Source organism: Vidua chalybeata, chromosome 3 (assembly GCF_026979565.1).
Source record: "Vidua chalybeata isolate OUT-0048 chromosome 3, bVidCha1 merged haplotype, whole genome shotgun sequence".
NCBI classification, from domain to species: Eukaryota; Metazoa; Chordata; class Aves; order Passeriformes; family Viduidae; genus Vidua; species Vidua chalybeata.
This window is the reverse complement of record NC_071532.1, coordinates 15,678,370-15,701,265: the sequence shown is the minus strand read 5'-3', so window position 1 is coordinate 15,701,265 and position 22,896 is coordinate 15,678,370. Positions and strand designations below refer to the sequence as shown.

Sequence of the window (22,896 nt, the reverse complement as noted above, 5' to 3'; positions counted from 1 at the left end):
AAAGCTGCTGACAGGCCTTAGAAAATTCTGTTTCACTAGCAAAGAATTTCTTCTCTCAACCTACCTTCTCTTGATTCTGGCAGAGTGGACAATCACATTCAAAGCAATACTGGCGCACCAGCTGCTTTTGGCGTTCCCTGGTAGGCATCAGTGATTCAACGTAGCTGATGGTGAGCTGTATGCAGTACATAAAAAAAAAAAAAAAAGAGTGTGTATATTTTACAAAAAATCCATTTTCTGTGTATGTATTAGCAGAGGCAACATTTTTTTGGATACAGTATTTTTTCCCAGCATAAAATAAAATGCTAACAGATTATTTTCTAGAAGAAATGGACTACTTTTTCAGAAGGTGAAAAAAGGAGAAAAATAATTTCCATGGAAGAACACTTTTTCACATTTCAGGATCAATATTGTTTGAAATTATTAATTCCACCCAAAATTATCACTATTTCAACTTTTAATCCTAACTTGGAAGAAAAATAAAAGAAGAAAGGAGAGCAAGAAAACATAGCAAAGAAACTATGCATAAAGTATCTGAATTCCTTGTGCATGAAATCTCATTTTCTGTCTAGCTCCAGAGCTTAACTGTGTATTTGCCGCTACTGTTGTAAAATATCCAAATATCTCACAATTTTTTTTTTCTCAGGGAAGAAATCTACTTTCTTGGAAATATATGTTTGAGCCTGAGGATAATTTCTCTTATGCCATACCCATTTTCAGTATGTCTGTGATGTTTCCCTTGTGAACAAGGAAGCACAAAAGCATTGCAGTCTAAGCTGTTGAAACTATTGACAAGAAGATTTATTAAAATGATAAAATTTGTGCCTAGATTTGTGCCATTTTCAACTTCTTACACTGTACAGAGTTAATTCCAGTGAACTACAGAGAAATCTGTAGTTTGTTCACTTTGACGCCTGCCAGAAAGAATTTTACAGGGCTAACCATTTGTAGAGTTCTTGAAATGTTTAAAGATCTTCACGGGCACAAACTAATGATAAGGAAATAGATATAATAAAAAACCAGCTCAGTTCAGACTAGCATACAGTCACATGCTATTCAGTGATTACACTATACGCCCAACACACTTTGAAACACTCCAGAGGAGTCAGAGGTGAAAAAAATCAGGTCACGTTATTTCATCCTGAGCCTAGACACTTCAACTAATTGGGAGAATTTTCACATGGTTTTCAGTTAAATCATGAGAGTCCATTCAAAGAAATTACAGGAAAACCTGACCAATTTTATTAATGACCATGAAATCCATTGTAAGAACCTGCATTTTTGCAAATTAGTGAGCATCCTAATTGAATAAGCAATTAACAAGCAACTAAAACAATGCCTGCATTTTTTTTCATTTAATATTACAGTGTAATTTGATTACATATTGAAGGAGGATTGTGTCAAAAGAAGTCTACTGAGATCGCAAAGTCAAGCATTTAAAATAAATATGGCCTCATAATTGAAGATTAATAGTATAATTAATGAAAGAGACAAATTAAAATTCCACAATTAGTCAAAAGTTAGAAAGTGTGAGAACTTTGTTAGGTTTAGAATTCTATACAATGTTGTTGTGTCCCAGATTGTGCATGTCTGAGCCAAGAGAGGATTAGTTTCACCACTACTGGCTTACAGCAGAACAGTCTGTACTAATATTTTTACATGGGAGCCAGAGGCTTCCCTCTGATCTTTCTGCAGTGAATGGATGGAAATTGTGCTGCTTATTTATTTTCGATCCTTTTCTTCCAAGCTTTTTCTCTTCTGTCCCATTATCTCCAATTCCCTCTTTCTCTTCTTTTCTCTACCCCTCAGCATGAGTATAATTTTCCTGACTTATTCTCAACACCTGATTATCTAAACCTGTTTTCTAGCCATAAATTCTAGGTCCTTGCATAGCCACTTTTGGTACAATGAGATGATTTCATCCTTATGCCAGTCTCAGATCTGTCCTTTAGCCTTATCTTACACCTTTCCCAACTGTATTCACTTGTTTTCCCAAGTTAACAGTCCTTGTTGCCCTACTCTGATTTCTCAAACATCTTCAGTGACCCCAACAACTTTGTCCTCGCTTCTTTCCACAGCTGGTCCTAATCAGCATCCCCCCCTTGGTGTGGTAGGAAAGATCTGTCTCCCTTCCTTCCCACAAAGCATTTTCCATCCAAGCTGCAGTCCTAACCTCATCCTTCAAACATTTAAAACCCAATTTCGCTCTCCCATCAAAAGCCTCCCAATCTTCATGTCTCCTTGCAACTCAAAAGTGTTTTCTGTCAAAATCATTTCACACACTAGCTGTTCCCTCTCTCTTGTCCTCTGCATAAACATCTCTGGTTTTGACTCATGTCCTGCTGGGCTTTAGGTTCAGGTGGCATCCAGCACTAAAAAGGATTTAACCAAGTTCAGACACAGTGCAAGACAGTAGCAATCTTCTGGGGAAAAAAAATCATGTGAGATTAGTCTATTCTTTGCCAAAATATTTAAGACAATGGTTTAAACCCTGTCATTACTATTGAAACCATCATTAGGCAGGGTTTAGTTATAGTACTGCAAAATAAACACAGAGCCAACACCAAATATATCTTACCTATCCAGCCTACAGGCTTCATCCCTTTCTCTCTTCATGTTTTTTGGTTCCCTCCCCTTGCCTTTTTTCATTTATGTTGCAGAAACCACGGGGGTAGGAAGAAGTTTCAAAAAAGACATTTCTTTTTCAGAGGTTACCAAACAGTTGTGGATATAAACAGTCATATAACAACATGCTCTGGATTAAAACATATGACTGAACAGAAAGAGGAGAAGAGGCTTCATCACATTTATCTCTTCTTTTAGCATTTTAACAACTTAGGGTCTTTCTTGCCCAGGTTCAAATTCCCAGCCTTGCCAGAAGAAATCCATAAGAGAAAAAATGTTTGTAGCTGGCAGACTGAGCGGTAAAATATAACTAGAATATTTAGAAACATGATCAACCTAACAGTGACTGAATCTATACTAATAATTTAATTGTTTAAAAACAAAGTTTCTGTATTCAAGTCTCTCTTCTATCCTTGCTTTAATTTTGGATCACTTCATTAGATGCAAGGCTCATTTAACTTGTACATATTTAGGAAATGTGGCCATTTATCAAAGGTTGTCGTAATGGTATTTGCATGTGGGATGTATGCTACTAATTAAAACATTACTTCAAGTGACCAAAGCTTGCCTCTTTATTGCATAGTTTATAAAGAATGCAGTAAATCTTTTCCCCCCAAACTGGAGAATATATATTAAAAACATTTATGAAGGCAAGAAATTATTTAACAGCCATGGGACTTATTGACTCTTAAGACTTTCTCCTTAGAAGTACAACACGGTCTGAGTCCTGCTTCTTGCTCTGACACAGAAATCATGGATATGATGGTTAGTTTCTCATGTTCCTCATCTGCCAACTGAGGTAGACACAATTTTCCAGTACTGCCACGATACAGTGGACTTAATTTATGTGAGGTTTTATTGTTGTTGCTGTTTTTTTTGGTTTGGCTTGTTTTTTGAGTGGTTTTTTTTTTTTTTTTTTGGTGTGGTTTTTTTTTTTTTTTTGGTAACAGAATATAGGCCACAACATTTCTAGACAGAAAATTCTGTAAAAATTTAAAATCAAGTACTTCAATACTAGTGGCAGGGAAAAAAAAGGGAATATTCTTGGTTTTGCAATCATGGGTCTCAGAATCTTAGGGAGGGTTGTGTATGGAAATCTGTTCCTGAGACAGAGTTATAGAAGTGCTTAACAGTCTGCATTCTTTCTGTTTTGGCATATAAGACCAAAATGCTTTCTGTAGTGGTAGAAAACCAGCACACTTTCTAATTCAAGGAAAAATTTGTTTCCAAAAACTTAAATGGGACAAAATGTAATGTGTCAAGCATACACAGATACAAAACTTCCCACAGAACTACAGTAACAAAAACATTATATAACTTGGTTGAAATCTATCATGAAAATGGATTTATTTGCTCATCATCTGAAATTGTTATTTGTTTTCAGTATTTAAAAAAATGTTGCTCTGTAAGGTACAGTCAGTTATACGATATTCTGAAGAAAGATACAAATTTGCTCTAACTGAACTCTGAAGCTGGTGAGAAAAAAAGCACCCATTTTGGAGCAGAACTGCACCTCAGCTAATCCATTCTGTCTCCCAGCAAGACTAATTGATTTGAAGCCATACAACTTCTGATTGGAGAGGAGGTGAAACCATCATCATGCTGCATGTCTGCCTGCAAAACACCAGGTAGACTCAGCAACTAACAAAAAGTCAATTGAAATTATAGCACACATCTTGATGCTTGTTGAAGCAGTTACTTAAGGGTAGGGAAATGATGAAGACCTCTTAAGAGCAGGCTACTTGTCTTTTTGACAAGACTAGCTGATAGGCTACTTTACCAGTAAAGGAGCCCTCATGATCTCTAGATTAATAATTTTTGCTTTTTTATAATCCTTCCCCATATCTCACCTTTCTTTGCAGCATTTAAATTTCATTTTTGCGAAGAGCTGCAATTTGTATGCTGTCAAATTACCATCATCTAAAGTTATAAAAACTGTCATAGTCAACATTACAGAGAAGTTGTGGGGGCTCTATCTCTAGTAGAGTTCAAGGCTGGGTTGGATGGAGCTCTGAGCAACCTGCTGTAGTGAAAGGTGTCTCTGCCCACAGCAAAGACAAGATGATCTTTGAGGTTCCTTCCAACTCTAAACATTCTGTAATTCTGCAATTATCTTGAAGAGCAAAAAGGTGTTATAATAGTTCCGAGATGCTGGAAGCAAAGTTCAGAATGCTGAGATGATCATGTCTCTCTTTTCCCTGAAATTATAGGAGGTCAACAGCTCCTTCGCATGAGTAAACTGCTGCAGTGTGCTCTGACAGAAAGCACTACAAATGTGCAAAATTATATTCCTTTATGGATAGAATAGTCCTCTTCTACTAATCTGAGCTTGACTAGCTATTTAGCTTCTTATTTCTGATAAATCTTAATGCTTAATTTCTATTAATTATTTTATAGAGGATCTCATTCTGTCTGCATCTAGTGTAAGTTTGAACAGGATAAGAGAAAATTTCTAGTGATTATAATTTTCTTGTTTAATGACTTGAAATAATGTTCATCTTACCATCTCAGAGCACCCAATTTATTCAGAAAACCCAATCAGTTTCCTCCCTAACATGTATCTTCATTAGCTCAGATCATGACATCTGTAATATAAGTTAAAACTCAGCACACAACAGATGATACAGTTTCACATACATATGTTTGTAAATTCAGTACCTGGCTATTACTGAAACTGAGCTCACCCCGCAGCAGGCGAGCAGAAAGGCAGTGTGGAAAGTTGCACCAAAGTCATTATGCAGAACACAAAATCAAAAGTGGTACAAGTTGTGTATAAGGAAAAGTAAATAGGTACTGACAATAATATTGAACTGCTGATTTGTACATACCCTCACAAAAATTTTAATTCCCTTCCTCTTCCCATAACAGATCTAACCTAATACTGACTTTGTAGCTTTACTTTGCTTCTTAAGCCTTAGGCCCATTTTCTGCCTGGTAAGACATTAAAATCTACTGTATTTTTAAATAAGCAACCCATCTTAGTGAACTGGGAAGCCAAGAAGAAAGTTATGGTTTATGGATAAAATAGAAGGAAGGTGTCTATAATAACACTTAAACAAGAATGCTGAAATGAAAAATGTCTATAATTAATAGCTCCACAAACATATATTACTCCTGAAAGAGTAATATATGTAATATAAAGAGTAATATACCTTTTTCTCTTGGCAAAAAGGTAAGTATGTAAAAACATTTCTGTTGGTTCTTAACAATGTTTCACTGAAAAAAATATTCTACCACTTACTTATTTTGATGGCCTAAACCAATTTTTTACCATTTACTTACTTTGATGCCCTGCTATCTTTGAGAAAGAATACAGTAAATAAGAAGAAACTTCATAGGGAGGTAAATAATACTGTGTCTAAATCAAAATAAGTATGGTGTTCATATTCACAGAGTTTTAAGAAAAGGTGTGAATCATATCTACATTAGGTTATGATTTTGAAATGACTAACAGCTAGGACTGTGTAGGTCATTGATGCATCTGAAATTGCATATATGCACACATCTCTTTTCAGGTCTTATTAAGCAAATTCAGTATTGCATTGCTACAAAACACTTTTTTTTTTTTTTTGATTTCCAGCCACAAATGCTTATTTTCAAATCAATACAAGTGCTGTTGTAAAAATAAAGTGGAGAACACCTTAGATCAAATCACAAATCTCTTGAAAAGGATATTTTGAAGTCTTTATTAGTGAAATGGACAAGAAAACAAACCTTGTTTTGCTGCTTTCACTGTCAATGAAAGGTTTACTACAACTGCACAGTTGCCACCTGAAAAATGTTATTGTTCCAATGACTTAGGGAACACTGCATTCCACTCAGAAATATTTTAAGTGTTCCCATCAAGGTAAAGACACTCAAATACAAACAAAATGAAGTGCCTAGAGGAGCAAAGGAGGAACAGGAATTTATCAAGACTGCTAGTGATTTATGAGAAGTAATGATTATGGGGCCCAGGCAGTGTGAAGAGATGATTCTATTTATCATTTTCCCCCTGATAGCTATGTGCTAGAAAGTGGCATCAATATATCATCAAAATATTAAGCTGGTGGCCCAGCAGTCTGGAATTTATTTAGGGAGATGTCATTGTTGCAGGTGTCTGTGATGGAAGGGAGGACAAGTTAATTACCTCTTCACCAATCTGGATCTCTCGGACAGAGTGAAGTAAAAGCTGGTATCCTTCAAAAACAATCACGCAGTTTGGGTCACAGCTGTGGTTCAGTAAAGACATACTGTGAGGGGTGAAAGCAAGAAAAAAATCTCAGAGGAGTCTCAACTGCCATTTCCTTTAATCATTTGAAAGTAGCTAACATGATTATATCTGAAGTATCGAGCAATTAAGTCACGAAACAAATAAATTCCCTGTTAAATCAGCTGCTTTTGGTTAGGGAGGAAAATGAATGCTTAGAAGATTTATATTCACTGGTAATAGGAGCCATGCCGGGATCTCTTCAAATGTTTCTGCCTTTTTAGTACTCAGGGCAGGAGGAAGGCAATGGCCTCCCATTGCCTCTCCGAGAGCCCTGATTCAGGGCCCTGGGCAAGTGGGGAACAAGGTAACCTTGTTACCTTGACAGTTCAGAGCAGGAGGGTCTGAGCTATATTTCTGCTGCTTCTGCTCACTTTCAGGGCACTAACCTTATCGATTACCTGACTGTCATTGCAAGCACAGCTCAAAGGGGCCAACACTCAACAAGTATTTCATATCAGGAGAAACTGGAATATACTATGTCCCAAAGAAGTTGGTGTAGAGAGTTGAAAGAAGAAACATGGCCATTGCCTCTGTTTTCATGCATATTTTGACCCAGCCTCTGTTCTTGTGGCATGTGACAGCTGGGGCAGCACAGCTCATTAGGGAACTGCTGGCACCCTCGAGAGGCACAAACACTGCACAAGCACACCATTCCCTCTCTCTGAAGGAGGCTGCTAACAACATGCGCTATATACTTCTGAATCACGAGTCTCCTTAGCTGAGAAACAACTGACTTTGCCAGGCAAACATTTCTGCTGTAGCAGAAACGGGATTGACGGTTCTTTCCCTATGGGAATGACCCACTGAAAGAATAATTCTGGCATTATCAACCTGGAAGAAGAATTTTTGGTTTATCCATCTCCTGGCTGTATTTATATTCTGTCCTTGTTCTTGTCTGATTCAGCAACTCAAAATCCCAACTGTTGTTGGTAAAATAGAGGATGTTGCCAAGGCTCTGAGCCCTGCACCAAACCATGTTTATTTAGTTTTTTGACTCTTGCAGGAGGTATCAACAGGGGTCTGACCCTTTTGGTATCCCTTCTGGCCTAATAAAATATCTGTGGTTAATCTCCTCAAGAGCCCACTGGGAGAGTATCCATTACACTTACTGTGAGATCACTGGGCACACTCTCAAAGCTGCTCACAACGTGATGCATAGCAGGACCATAGGATTTTACCTACTTTAAAATATATTGTGATGCTGAAGCTATCAAGCCATACAACAATATACAACCTCTTAATAAGGCTTAATAAAGAACTTTTAATTAAATCTCACGTCGTGGAGACACTTGTGGGTTTGATGACAATTTCCTCTGGAAGCATGTGAATTCATCTGGAAGAACATTTGCCCAGCACTTGTAAACCACAGATTTAAAGTTCTCAATTTTCCCAGCTGTGTTGCTATAACAAAACTCAAACTGCTCTGAAGTGACCTGGGAAAGAGTCTCTGGCATCCCTTGGCAGTGCATTATCACTGAACATAGACAGATACTTTCTTCACAGTTAAGGGCTTTTTTACAACCAAAAGCAAGCATTCCCCTAATAATAATGCTCAAAAATAATATTTCATTTTTCTCAATTATTGTTTTCATTCCATTATGAAATCAAATGATTGTTTTGCACTTTTCATGACACTAATTCCCATGTCCTCCTAACTACTTTTTCCTCATCTTTACTATAAGGCACACCCAAGATATTAAGTGTCCTTAGTTAAATCTTACATATTACATTAGAAGGAAAAAAACAGCAATGACAGGCCCATTGAGGTACTGACAAACATAATTCAACCATGCATTAACAAAAAAATTAGACAGTAAAACATACTTTTAAACTACATACTAATTTTCCATATTTATGATTACAGGTTACTAATTCTATGAAGATAAAACCTTCATTGGTATACACTTTTTTGCTAATACAAATAAGAAACAATAATAAGAAATTCAAATATTAACTCTATCTCTTAAGGGACCTATCTTTTCACCTTACTGGTTTCTTTGTTATGGTAATTTACTTATAAATATATCAATCTTTTAATTACTAATTACAAAGGCTCTCAGCTGCAAAATATCTGTATTCTAAAGCATTTTTGAACAGGTTTCCCTTACTAGTCCCAGTCGCACAGTCTTGATGTCAGCATTTACTCTTACTTGGAAAGACTACCACCTCCATAAAAATAAAATATAAAGATGTATACTATTTAAACTGCTTTAATGCTGTAATCAGGACTATTAAGAATGCTTTCAAGTAGATTGTATTTTTTTAATCTTCTTTAATTTATTTCCATTTCCCAATTTCTCATTGAGACATGTTACCTGCTGCTTTCATGGTCCTTACAACTACCTTGGAAAAAAGGAGAAAAAACTGACATAGATTTTGCCTGTGAATGAAACAGTGTCCACAGTACCTGGGATACAGGCCAACACCAACATCCTGCATCTCTCCATTACTGATGGTGAAACAGTTACAGGTCACCTGTAAAAACAAGGGAAAAAAATCCAGGATTACCAGAATCATTTGGAAACCCCATACTCAAGTGAAAAAACCCTTCCAAAATAAAACGAAGCGGCAAATGGTAATTAGATGGGAAACATTCAAGCCCAACACTAGTGCTCTTTCATTTTAGAGCAATCACATCTGGGACACACTCTCCTGTAAAACTGCTGTCAATTAAAAGCAGAAATATTAGTATCCTGAAAAAATGTGGGGTTAAACACATGCAGGGGCCCTACTTTCCTGTAGGGAGAAGAAAAAAGCCACCCTACACAGAGCATGAGAAGCTCAGCCTAGGAACAACCTAGCAGATGATATGACTACTGATAAAAGAGTAGCTGTTTTCCATGTGGGGACTCTGCTGATGCCAGGCTCTCACAGCACTTTTTAATGAGTAGCAGTGGAACCCAAAGAATATATATGGGACTGTTTTGAAGTAAATAGCAACCTCGGTTGTGGCAACCTGATATGGGCACAAATAAATGCAAAAACTGTGCAATAATTTATCTTTCACATTATGGGTATTTTGGTTTGCATGTAGAAGATGTGACGACAAAGCATGTTCAAATTGCCAGCCAAGGGAAATACAACCTTTTCTTTAATTTCAAATATTCAGATTGTAAATTCTTCCTTCATACAATCATACAAAATTAAAGTGGTTTTAGAAAAGAATGGGGAAAAATGGAAGATTCCTGTAAACAGATTTAGTCCTACCCCAAACTATCAGACTGAGCTTTCTTGGTGTTCAAGATATATCAACACTTATTAAATTATTAACAAGTACAACTTTCATGTGCTTAAATGAAAAAACAGAATTTGATTGTGAATGTATTTTTTAAGTATTTGATTTTTGGGGAAGAGCTGGTTTTGGTAGTTTTTACATTAATTTTTTAGATCAGTTATCATTGGTGCATTACTATCTTCTTTAGAAAAATACTGCATGACACTGCATATACAAGAAAAGTCCCAGGTCTCTTCTGCATAGCACTGGATTATTAATATCATTAATTCTCATTAAAACAGAAAATGAGTTAAGAGTAGGGTTTGGCAGACATGGAAATGAGATTTGAAAGTTGTAGTTTTATTCACAGAGTAATTGTCCAGAACAGTAAATGCACACCTATGTTTTAAAGATGTATGCTGAACAATTTAATAGTATAACTTATCCTATAAATTGACAAATTATTATTTATGAGGCCATTAACTGTAAGGTGAAAATGAAATCCTCTTTCAAAAATTCTCATAAATTATGACAACAACATTAATTTAAATAAATGCACATGAAGTAGGGCATGTGTTTTTTTAAAACGTTAAACAATACTTTGATTAGTCTATTATTTATGTAACCCATTCAAATGTTTCCTATCAATTACCAAAACCATACATCTTAGTTATTTCTTTCCTGTTGACATTGGGTATAAAGTCTCAAACAACTTCTGAGCAAAGCTTAGTCCATTTCAAGTAGCAATTATCCTGGTTCTAAAAATATTGACTTGATTTTGGTATTTACTAAAAAAATAATGTCTTCCAGGTAAAATAGAAAGAAAGCCAGCTTTTGTGAGCCTTAGCTTTCTCTAACAGATCATAAAGTAGCAGATGTCAAGCATCTCTTAGAAACAAATGAACTCCTCTTTCTTGCAAATCTCTTATTATTATCATATTTATATTAATAATATTGAATTTTGATCACCATAGAGTTATAGAGACTGTTTCATCATTTTCTATTAAAGTTATATGTTACATTATGTGAAAAGTTTTATGCACAGAACTCACAATAGTTTTACTTCTTCCTTTTTGAAACATGCATCAGTTTTTTATACCAGGATACATTCAAAGAAAAATTTGAGATGAATGAATATGCTGAGATTCAGACATGAAGAGCTATTTTTAAAAGTAGTGAGGCACTTTTTAACCTCTCAGATATTTTTACAGTATACAGGTGCATCTCAATATCCAGTGAGGCAGTGAAATGCCATTTAGTTTCTAATTATTTACAGATTCAAATATAATACTGGGAATCCAAAGTATACAGGGCCAAATCAAAAAATGTATTTAATCCACAAACACAGGCAGAAGCCCAACTGGTCCCATGAGTTCTGAGCTGTATAATTTAGTGCACAATTCTGCCAGAGGCAAGGAACTGTCAGGTGTTCTGAGGTTTGTTTAACCCCCGAGAAGACAATCTTTTCCCCCTTTTAAGCTCAGGAATGGAGAAAACCAAAAGCGACACACAAATAATGTGTACTGCAAATAGTAACCCCAGTCGTGGCTGCTTTCTGTGCTCAGCTAGTGGAGAGAGAGGAACTGAGATTAGGGTGGGGAGAAGAGGAAGATTTCACCATTTACAGTTTGAGAAATTCTGAAGTAATGACAATCCTCCACAGACAGCTAGCAGCCTAAAATTATATAAAATATGCAATATTCATAGTCTGTTACTATATGGTTGTTTTTTTGTTCTCTTTTAGATTTGTTACAAAGTTTCTAAAAGTCTACTGAATCACCTCAACATTTCTATTTACATAAACTTCTGGGATGTTTTAAGTCTGAGTTAAAGGTCTGTTCTATCAAGGGGAGTAATGAGATTTCAAAACAAGAGTTGGTGTTGTAGATCACAACTCCCAAGGAACAAAATGAAGACGGCATTTTTTTTTAGAGAACACCCAAAGAAAAGTCAGTTTTTCTAGTTTCCAAAATTCACAGATGTAAATCAAACAGCTAAATCTGGTGTAGCCAACATTTCTGCAGGAGAGCATGAGTAAGCTGCTTGTTCCTGAGGAGATTGTTTACAGATCAAAGCCGACTGGGACTGGAAGTTAACTAACTCTGTTTCTAGGGAAAAAAAAAAAAGCCAAACACATAAAAACAAGGCAAAACAAACATTTTCTGATGTATCACAGCATTTCTTTCAAGTTTCATGGTTATTTTGTGCTTTTTTCTGCCTTAACTGACCCACGTTATTCCTTATACTACAACCAGGTTTTTGTTGTCTTCACTCCTGCAGAATCATTTATCTCAGTAATTTAATTTGTGCTTGTCTCTTCTGAACCCTTTAAAAATTTCTCTCTATCCAGCTACAAAGCACTAAGAAAGCATATCCACATACAGAAAAAAACCAAGTACTCACAGTTTGTTATACCCACAAATAAAGAAAATTGCCACATATTTCAGAACTTCAAAGTGTAAAGAGAAATTCCTTGCTATTTCTAAAATTTCTGAAAAAATACATCTCCCAGCATGAGAACCAAGTGAAAATTCTCAGGGGGGAGTCACAAACTTTTCAAGCCTCCAAAATGCAAAACTTCAAAATATTCTAGAGCAATCAAAGTTAATCATCATAGCCTGTTTGGCCACAGAGCTCTAGTCTATAAACTTAACAGTTTATAGAACCACTTCTGAGTGTTTGAGTTGCCTCTATGGCAATAAATCCTGCAAGGTTATTTAAAGTGAGCTGCTGTTTGAAACAACCAATGCTATTATATAAACTGACTGAATTAAATAAAAAGATTTGTTCTTTTGAGGCTGTACATATTTTAAAGATGTACGCTGTACCCAGTAAGGTAACACAAGTAGAAGACAAACTCTCTCCTAGACTGGCAAACACACAATGAGTAAACCAACTTTACTGACTGGCCAATACTCTCAGGCATACCTTATCACCAAACAAAAATTATTGCAACCTGCTAAATTTGATTTCCTCTCTGAGTGACTAATGAAAACTCTGTAAATTTACCCTGTAAAGAGGTCACTGTTCTTAAAATGTCTAAAGCTACTGTCTGAGAAATCTCTGTCAGTGCCAGACTCACAGTCTAGTGGACAGTCATGATTTATTTTGGTGTTTGCACTTGACAGAGTCCAGAGGCTTCAGTTTTGCAACACAACAAGTTGAATTTGCTCTCAGTTCAGACCTCATTCCTACAGCTTTATACTGAGGATTTGCCTTTGGGTTAAATAAAACATAGTAAGACTTGATGGCACGACATTCCAGATTTGGAATTTCAGACACTCAGACAATGAAACACATCAATAAGGGTGTAAGGGAAAGAAAACAAATCATTATTGGCTAATACTTGCTGCACTGATCAAATTACAAACACCAGGGCTAATAATCAATCATTTTGTCTCCACATGTTCCTGTTTCTGCAACACAGTGAGGCAGCTCTTATAACACATGTAAGGAACCCTCCCAAGGACTTCCAAAGGATATATTGCACTGATAGTGTCAATACAATTTTCAGCTCTGGTATACAATGACTCCTGCCATCTCTGTAAATGGTGTGTTACAGCTGGTGTACTCTAATCCACCATCAGGAAGAAAGCCATAAGGAACACTTTCCCCCCATAATTTATTAACCCAGTGTATTGTAAATTAAAAATAGATATTAAAAAGAGCCTTTTTGTGGATTATTAAGTTTCTCATTCACACCGAAGCTGCCTGGGTATCACTGGTCACGGCCAACTATTTAGCAAAAGATATTGCAATGAGTTCTTATGTTAATAGACTCCTCAAGAGACTCAATCATTTTTCCAGGAGGAAGGGGTGAGCAGTAAATGCTATGTGAGGGGCACATTACCTCAAATGACCAAAGCACACCCCAGAGACTTTCTAGAACCACCACATCCCTCTACAGTTCTGCACTGATAACTCTTTCCCACTCGAGGATGAACAGATAACAGGCACAGATGGTTGATAGATCTCAAATCTGCTAATGACATCATTTGGCACATAGAGCACTAGAGCAACAGTGCTAAACTGTAATGCATAGAATGCCACAGCAGTGACAGGCCTGTTAAGCCCCTGTTTTAAGTGTACAACACTCAACTGCTTGTGCCTACAGTCCAGGACATCCAGGCTTTCTACTCAGACAGAGCTTCTCACTCTGAAATGGCAGCTCTGTCCACGATGGGAAGGCATCTGCTACCTGAACACTGCACTGAAAGGAGCCCTGTAATGAGGCACATTTGAAAACTAGACCTTTGTGCCTTATATATACACGCTTACAGGTTTTTGCTATATCAGGAACTTTGAATCCAATTCTATGTTGCATTCAACTCAGGACACACTTACCGGCTTCCATGAGAGCCACAGAAACAAAATGAGATGAAAGAGACATCAGAAAGAAGAAAATAGGTGAAGAGGAAACAAGAAGCTTCTTCAGTGTTTTGATCACAGAATAAGCTGAGCTGGAAGTGACCCACAAGGATCATTGACTCCAACTCCTGGCCCTGCACAGGACGATCCCCAAGAATCACACCATGGGCCCAAGAGTATTGTCCAAATGCTTCCAGACAGAAATCAAAATATATTAGAACTTAGGGAAAGTTTTCTTATTTAGCTTTTCAGACTAAGTAAAGGGCACAAGTAGTCAACTCTTTATGATATTTGCTCAGAAGCCAAAGTATGCTGTAAAACCATGAAATTTGAAAATTTTTTTTCACACCTTGACTGAATTCACAAGTATTTAATTTTACTTCAAAGACTTCCTATAAATCTCTTGTGCTAAAGCATCAACATTTTGGCTGAATTAAAGATTACCATTACTTCAGAGCTATTTACAACAAAGACATGCATTTCCAATTGCTTTCTTAATTCTTCATCTTGAGTCTTTGGACATCTTTCTTCACATCAACTAACAATATTTCAATCCTTTTTTGCTATCCTAGCACATGAAGTTTTCTGATGAGTGTGCAGAAAACAGGTATACCTTGCAGATAGGCTGTCACCACCTACAAGACAGGAGACCAGAAATTTGCCCTGACATTAACAGATAATTTAGTGCAAGTGTGCTTCAGGCATCCCTTTATAGTACTCAGCTAAGTGGTGCAATTTTGATTGAAATGGAATGAAAATAGGTCATGGCAAATTACCTCCTCTCTCCTTAATCCCACACATACTTCTCCAATCTTTCAAAAAAAAAAATTTAGCTATGCAGCTAAATATATTTGATTACTAAGAATTCCAAAGCCATCATTACTAGGACAAATGTTATGTTTGCTATGAGCACCTTTGTTTTTTTTAAAAAAAAACATGTGCATCATGTAGTTAGGTACCTAGACTTGAAAAGGTAAAGCTTGAAATGTAAAATTATTGCACTCTTAGTGTACAACTAAGTATCTTGAATTTTTGCAGTACTCCCATTAAAGTTCTGTGCAACCTGTCTTAGCCTTTTCACAAATTTTCCTCTGACAACAGTCAGCAAGTCTATGGTCCCCTTGGGGAAATTTTAGCTTATACCCAGCTCTCTAAATGTTATTATTCCTGCTTCTTGGAACAGAACTGAAATGCATCTATTTCGGGAGCAGAACGGGAGAGTGGGAGCTGCAAAGTCACTAATGGATCATATTACGGTACGCTTGCAGCATTTGGCATTATTAATTGGAGTGGAGTAGGAGCATGACATCCTTCTCTTCATCCTCATTTTCCTACTGGTAACTCCACTCCTGAGAAATGGGGCAGAGTTATTAACTTGATTTCAACAGCCACTGCATGCCCACTTATTGAAAACGCACTGCTTGTTTATGAATGGGATCAAACTTCATGGGCATCCAGGAGTCATTAACCGACGTTGTGTTTGTCTTGCCTATTTTGTTATGGATAGATGTTTAAATGCTTTGTAATGGTATATTAAAAAAAAAAGTTAGACTTACTACGAATTATTAGGGTGAGATTCAGCTATGGATGCTTGTATGAAAATTACATAGGCAGAATCAAAACATTAGTGAATTACTTTTACATAACTTCAGCTAAGAATATGGGTGGAATAAAGTACTATTTACTCCTATAGTATAGTACTCCTCTCCTCTCCCTCACTCTTTAACTATGGCAAAACAACATCTTTTCTACTGAGGGGAGGGGATAGGGAATGAGGGGGACTATAAAAATCTGGAGAAAACTTTTTTCATGCCATTGCTTTAAAATTGTTTCCACCAGGAAACTTCTGACTGCACAAAAGCTGAGAATGTTTGAAAGACATTTCAAAAGGGGTAGGAAAAAAGGAAACATCTCTTCCAAAATGTAATGGCCTGAAATGAGTACTTTTAAATCTTAAAAACTTAAACAAATTTAAATAAACATCTTGATTTTGAAAATTCTTGTGAAATTGGCAACAAAACCCATTTGATTTGATTAATTTAGAAACATGGAAACAATTTTTTTAAATTAAAAAAACACTTTTTTTCAATTTTTTTTATATGCAGCATGTGGTTTTTGAACCAGCACTAGTCTCACTTTGCTACTTGACTTACAACCTAAAACAGAGATGACTGGGGAGTTTTAGAACTGAACCTAAGACTTTTTTTTCCTTACTTTGGTGAAAAGAAATACATGGCAACCCCATACAGAGCATACAACACTGACAAACCTGCCTGTGTCCATGATCACCGACAAGCCAGGCTAGCCCAAACCTGCTCTGTTTTGCATTAACCAAACAAAATTTCAGGCTCTTATAATGTTGTGCATTGAGGCCCAAAAGAAAACTGATACCACTGCCAGTTCCTTCAATTTTTCTATGCTTTTTCTCTATAGATAAGCTACTATTGTTTTTCTTTTGACATGCAGTTTTATCAAAAGGAATAAGTATTGTTCTTTTCATCATATCAATGAAGAAAAAAACAAGTTTTAAGTTACTTAGATTTAGTTATTTTCCAGCCTATTGCTACAATTAAAGCTGGGTGTCATTACTAGTACTAAAAATCAGTGCATCAGACATGCCCTTTTGTACATCCATCACCTTTAGTGATATAACCCCCTTTCTTCCCATTAAAGACAGTAGGAAATCAGTATGACAATAGGAATCACACACTATGTTCTTCCAGATAGTTGGCAGCCAAACATCTTCTGAGAGCAGGTAATTTAAATTTTGTGTAAAACCATCATTTGACAAATGCATGTGCTGTTTTAAAATGCCAATGTAAAATATCCTAAATAAAATATTCTCCTTTGAAAGATTTTGAACATTTGGTTAGCATATGCCTGCAGAGTACATTTTTTCTCTTAGACCTTCCTTCCACAGGCAGTGTATGAAGAGTGCTGTCAGATACAATGACTGGTGCTACTGTGCCCTAGCAGGTGATGTGTCTGAGGCAGGCTAGACCTGCCCAGGAACAGCAAAAAGGAGTGGAGTACCACCTGGTATTCATCCACTATATCAAGTCCAGGAGGCAATTAGAAATTTAACAGGAAACAATAAAACAGTGAAACAAAATCTCACTCTGTATTCAATTCTGAAAAGCTGATTGCCTTAATGACAGGTCTTTGGGGGGAAAAGAGTAGTGGCCTATTAAAGGCACTGAAGAGATTGTTTAATCCAAACCACAGTAGAAAACCTCTTCCTGACTGAAAGGGAAGACTGTGCTCTACACATGTGCACTGGCACAGAAGGGTGAATATGCCCACCTGAGAAAATAGCAGGATATATAAGCCAGAATACATAAGATGAACTCAAGGTAATTACGAAGTAGAACAGTATTTAATTTAAAGATGTGATGTGATGCATAGAACAAATTAAAGCTAAAGCAGTAAATTTAAGGCCTGTATAACTCAAGCACTCAGTATTCAATGAGTTCTTGGATTTCTAAAGAATGTGTGCATTCTTAATATCTCTGATCAGCTCCCCAAGGATTTCCAGTCTGCATTTCTTTTATACCTCTATTTTGGGGCCATTTTTTCCAAACAATGCTATGATCAGGAAACAGTTGATATAATTCAGTTTTTGGAATTTCATAACACTGGACGTGTCCCAGCACAGCACATACATGTCCAGTGACAGTGAAGTACGGCTTTTGTGTTGATGCTGCTCATTTTCTTATTCCCCCAGTTCTAGCCCAACATTCTTGGACAATCCCATTTGATGAGAAACCATAGTAAGTCAATGACAATACCAAAGACAATTTGCTAGCATTTTATGCTATGTGTGACATGAGGTAAATCTAAAAAACCCTAATCCTGCTCTGTGGTTCTGGTCTCCTTTGGACGACAGCGTGAATGTGGCACCCAGGACCTAAATCAGAGCATTGCAGAGGTGCATTTCTCAGGCCAGGTCAAGGGATTTTGCTTGAAAGGCTCTGGATGCTCCAACCTGCTCCAGTCAGAAATGACTGAATAGTTGGTACCAAGTCACAGGAAACCCTGTTCACATTTTGCTTGGATTCCTTTTTACTTTTGAAGGTGTTAGTAGAAAACAACTACTATGTATGCCAAGAGAAGGAACCATGTACATATATTGGGTGGTTACATGGGAAGAAGGCTTTCAGAACCCACAATGCCTGTACTCCAAAACCAATACCCAGAAACAGCACTCCATCCATCAGGATTCCTTAGCAGAAGGCCATTATCTCAACAAAACAGAAATTTCCCAGCATACTGTTCAACCTACAACTGAATAGAATATATTTGCCTTTGAAACAGTGTTTTTCTTCACTGTACCAGAGTAGATGTAGCCATTATACAGATTTTCTGCATTGTTAATATACACTATTACTACTTAAGAAAAATCCACACAATACTTAGAGGCAGCATTAAGCAACACCTCCATTTGAGTAAGAGCCACAGAGAAAATGTAACAATTTACTCTAAATCAAGCTCAGAGAACTCTGAGTCAAAGAATATCTAGCAATAAGTTGACAAAAGCACTGTAAAACTGCTAGATATAAAGTAGCACATCTAGAATCATAGCTTGCAGAAAAAGTCACAAAGCTGAACTTCTACGTATTCTTTCTAATTAATGAACTCTCTCAGGGTATACAGGCTGTAAATTGGCGAGAAAATGGTCAAATAATTGCATTATTTGATCTTTCACTTGTAACGGGGGAAAAAAGTATTTAATTTTAAAAAGTCTCTACTAGATATCTTGGAAATAAAGGAAGGTTATACAAACACTGCATTGAGCTCACAGTTCAAATGCTTGTGGGTAGCTAACTAAAGTTCACAGACCTGTATGTAATTGCTGTCTACAGGAAATACTTGTGTTAGCAAAAGAATTTTCTCCCTGCTCCTTCACCTTTGCCCTTCCACAAACTCAGCAGAAAAGAAACCTCCTAAGAGCATTTCTGTGATGAACAGGGCTGTTCCCACCCCTACAAGAAGAACTAAATCTAACAGTCAGGAACAGAATCTGTCAACTTCTCAGAAATATGCTTTTAGCAACTATCAATTGATAAAGGAGATACTTTTATACAAAAGAGCTTGAAACAAAATAATCTACTCCCTAATTGTTTATCTTTGTCTAAACTTCACATGGTTGTTTTTTTTTGGTTTTTAAATTTTTTTTAAGCTTGCAACAAGAGCAAGAGCACAAAATTTACACTTATTTTAATGCAAATTGGCAGTGACTTCAATGGCACCAGATAAGTTACACAAAACAGCAATCAGATAGGAAGGAAGTTCATAAATTGAACTTGAAGTAAAATTTCTCTGAGCAGTGAAATTCAGTAATCTAAATCTACAAGATTAAAATTTTGTAAAATTCAGACAAAACAAGTCCCTGACAGTCTGCAAACTTTGTTTTGCTTAATTCCTAACACAAGCTCTTCACTACAAAACTCTCATATTAACATTAAATAATAAAACAAAAATCCATTTTTTTAAAAACCAATACAGTATTTGTGATATTATTAGATAGCCTGAATATGGTAACTGGGAAGTTGAGCAAACATTTTTAAAAATAACATTTCAATTTTTCCCCCTAGCTTGAGATACCTTGAAAGGCACAGAAGCTTTGCATTTATCAAAAATAGTTGTGTTTTCCCAGGATTCAAATGATATATTGCCATTTACAAAGTGCCATTTACTGCCATAACAATACATTTTTCCATGGGAAAGTGATGCTTTTGGTTATGTACAAGTATCAAAGTTTCTTTACAGGAAAAGTTGTATAATCTCATTTATGCATGCAAGACCAGGCAAGTAATTACCAGTGTGTACCCTGGAAAACTGATGCCTTCATTCAATTCCTTTATGTTACAATTTTTAAGTTAAGTCAGTAGTCTTCATAATTTAGATTCAGGATATCAGAAACTTTAAGAACACAACCTCTGCATTTCAAAGTCCCAACATACACTCCATTCACTGAGAAAATTGCAATGGTCTTGTGTTATATATTCCAACAGAGAAAGATGGCTGAGAGGGCTGTTATGGATTTACAAAACTAACAAAATATTTACAAAATAGCCCTTTGAATCACAACACTCTCCTAGTGCTTCATTCTATTTTTTTCTGATACACAGATTCACTCTCAGAAAATCCTTATCTACAGTTTTCATTGTCCTTACTTTAAGCTTTTTTCTCCCTTTTGTGCACACCTGGTCTTTACATCTACCCAAAACAAGAAAATAGTGATTTCAGCAAGCAATGAGGAGCAGCTGGCATTTCTATTACACCTGGCAAAATGCAGGGTGACAGCAAAGAACACAATAATTTTTGGTCACAGTAACACTCGTGGATCCTAGCAAATTCCTTGCCCCACCTCCAAACGAAAACTCCAAATTTACACCACAATACTCTCTTGTAATCATCACAGAACCAAAGAAAGCGCAAAACTGGATCAAAAATATGAACCACGAGGCACAAGATTATTCAAATCTACTGTTGCATTTCTCCTACAGTTTATGACACTGACTCCCTTCCTAATGGTCATACTGTTTTTTACACAAACATCATGCCAAAAACCTAGATGTCAAAATACATTGTTCTATCATGAATGAAGACCTTTAAAACTGAGTATTTGGTTACGATTATTTAAGAATACATTTTCCTTTCATTTATAACTTGTCTCTCATCTGATTTAGCTGCATATGAAAATTTTACCTTTAAATTGTTATACTTTCATGAATAGAACAAGGTAAAACTACAAAGTAATTCCAAAACCTAAGACATTTCACTCCAAGGAATCTTTCATGATACAATAAGATTTTAAAACAAAAATTACAAAAATCACACTAGGTAAGTTTTCATTTTTAGTTTTTGTTATGAGAGTACATACAGTCATTCCTTTTTCCACCAATGTGGAAATAATTCTCTTGTTTACATGTTATGGCAGAAAAGAGTAATTCATTCCATCAATTCCTGTTTAATTTACAGTTAAAATGCACTTTTAAAAGTATTTTACATGCTTTGTTACATTTGGCCATTCATCTAAAATATAAATCAGCTCTGTGAAATTGTAAAAATTGTAACCTTTATGTCTTATAACAAGAATATAAAATCAAGCTTTCACATACCAAATACTGCCCTAGTTTTGGTTTGGTTTTGTCTTTTGCAGTTTTTGTGGTTTTTTTCTTTTGTTTTTAATCCTAATAAAAATGCAAAACATTTTGAAAGTTAGAATCATGATCTAGCCTTTGGGGCCAGTCTTTCCAGACTGAGTCCAGCTGTTTTTCAATGGACAGTCAGTAACACCACCTCCTCGATGAAGTGGAAACAGGTGCCCCTTTTCACTGGCAAAGCTCTGACATGAATGAAGTCCTTAGGCTTCACTTTTATTACCTCTTTGACATTTTATGTTCACAGTGATAGCACCACATTGAAGTATCTTTTGAGCTATTACTACTTGATGAATCATCTAAGTCTGTTGTTCAGATTGTCTAAGATATTGAAACCAAGTACGTGAAAATCATCCCTTAGGATGAAATTTAGACTTCTAAATCTTTTTCTCCCAACCACATCTCCAAATCTTGAGTTACATGTCCATGACTTTTAACAAAGAAGATAACAAGCAAGAGAAGAAAAAGTAACAAACACTATAAAATGACTGAATTAATAAAGAGAAATAAAATAGAACCCAAAACTACATGAGATGATGTATTTGAAACCAAGATCAAACAGCTAACTTGCTTCATAATTAGCTCTTATTAACAGTATGTGGGTAGAGTGTGAAGGAGAGAATCTGGCAAACTACCAGTCAAGGCTAATGGTATTTAATTTCCTCCACCAGCACCTCAAATGTGTTACAATATGCAGGCTGCAAAAAAATATAGGTAGAGTTTTGTTTTTAAAATTATTGCAAAACTTAGTTCCCTCAGTAGTTCTAAGCAGCAGTCCAGCTCAGACACAGTACTTAGCTGTAAGGGCCTGCCACGCGATCTTGAAGGTGTCAGTGCAGCAATCAGTGGTAAGGAGTAGCTTTTGCCTCTGCACAAAAATGCAGAGCTGAACTCAACCCTTTGCAGCTGAAGCTTCACCTGCCCATGGATCTCAAGGTCCCTGGCTCCAAGCCACACTTACTAATTCACGAAATCTGTCTCTTATTAACTAAGGAGTTAATATCAGTGGGACAGCTGGGGCTATGTAAACCATACACCTTGCCTTGGAAAGGGGGCAGTAGAAATACTGGCCTGCATCCACTGACACCTTTGCACCTGGTCAGCACCTATCACATGGATATTGCACTGCCAATTGCCTTACTGTAGGAATGACTGAACAAATGAGTACTGACACCTTGACCACATAACTATTCTCTTCTACTGATTTACAAGTAAAAAGGTTCAGATTGTCACCTAACTTTGTACAAACTATTCAGTCATTTGATGATGGA

The 22,896-nt window shown here is 36.3% G+C and overlaps 1 protein-coding gene across 20 annotated transcripts in view; it reads right to left on the bottom strand.

Moving 5' to 3' along the window:
- Nucleotides 1-22,896, bottom strand: part of SMYD3 (SET and MYND domain containing 3) — a 375,697-nt gene that overhangs the window by 66,535 nt on the left and 286,266 nt on the right. For all 20 annotated transcript variants that reach the window (XR_008429812.1, XM_053937663.1, XM_053937662.1 and 17 more), the window contains 3 exons: nucleotides 9,285-9,352; nucleotides 6,755-6,857; nucleotides 65-175 (listed from right to left, as the gene is read on the bottom strand). Coding sequence is in view for 19 of the 20 variants with exons in the window: in XM_053937663.1 (XP_053793638.1) it covers nucleotides 65-175; nucleotides 6,755-6,857; nucleotides 9,285-9,352 (282 nt within the window). In the remaining variant the exon portion in view is untranslated. The remainder of the gene's footprint in view (nucleotides 1-64; nucleotides 176-6,754; nucleotides 6,858-9,284; nucleotides 9,353-22,896) is intronic.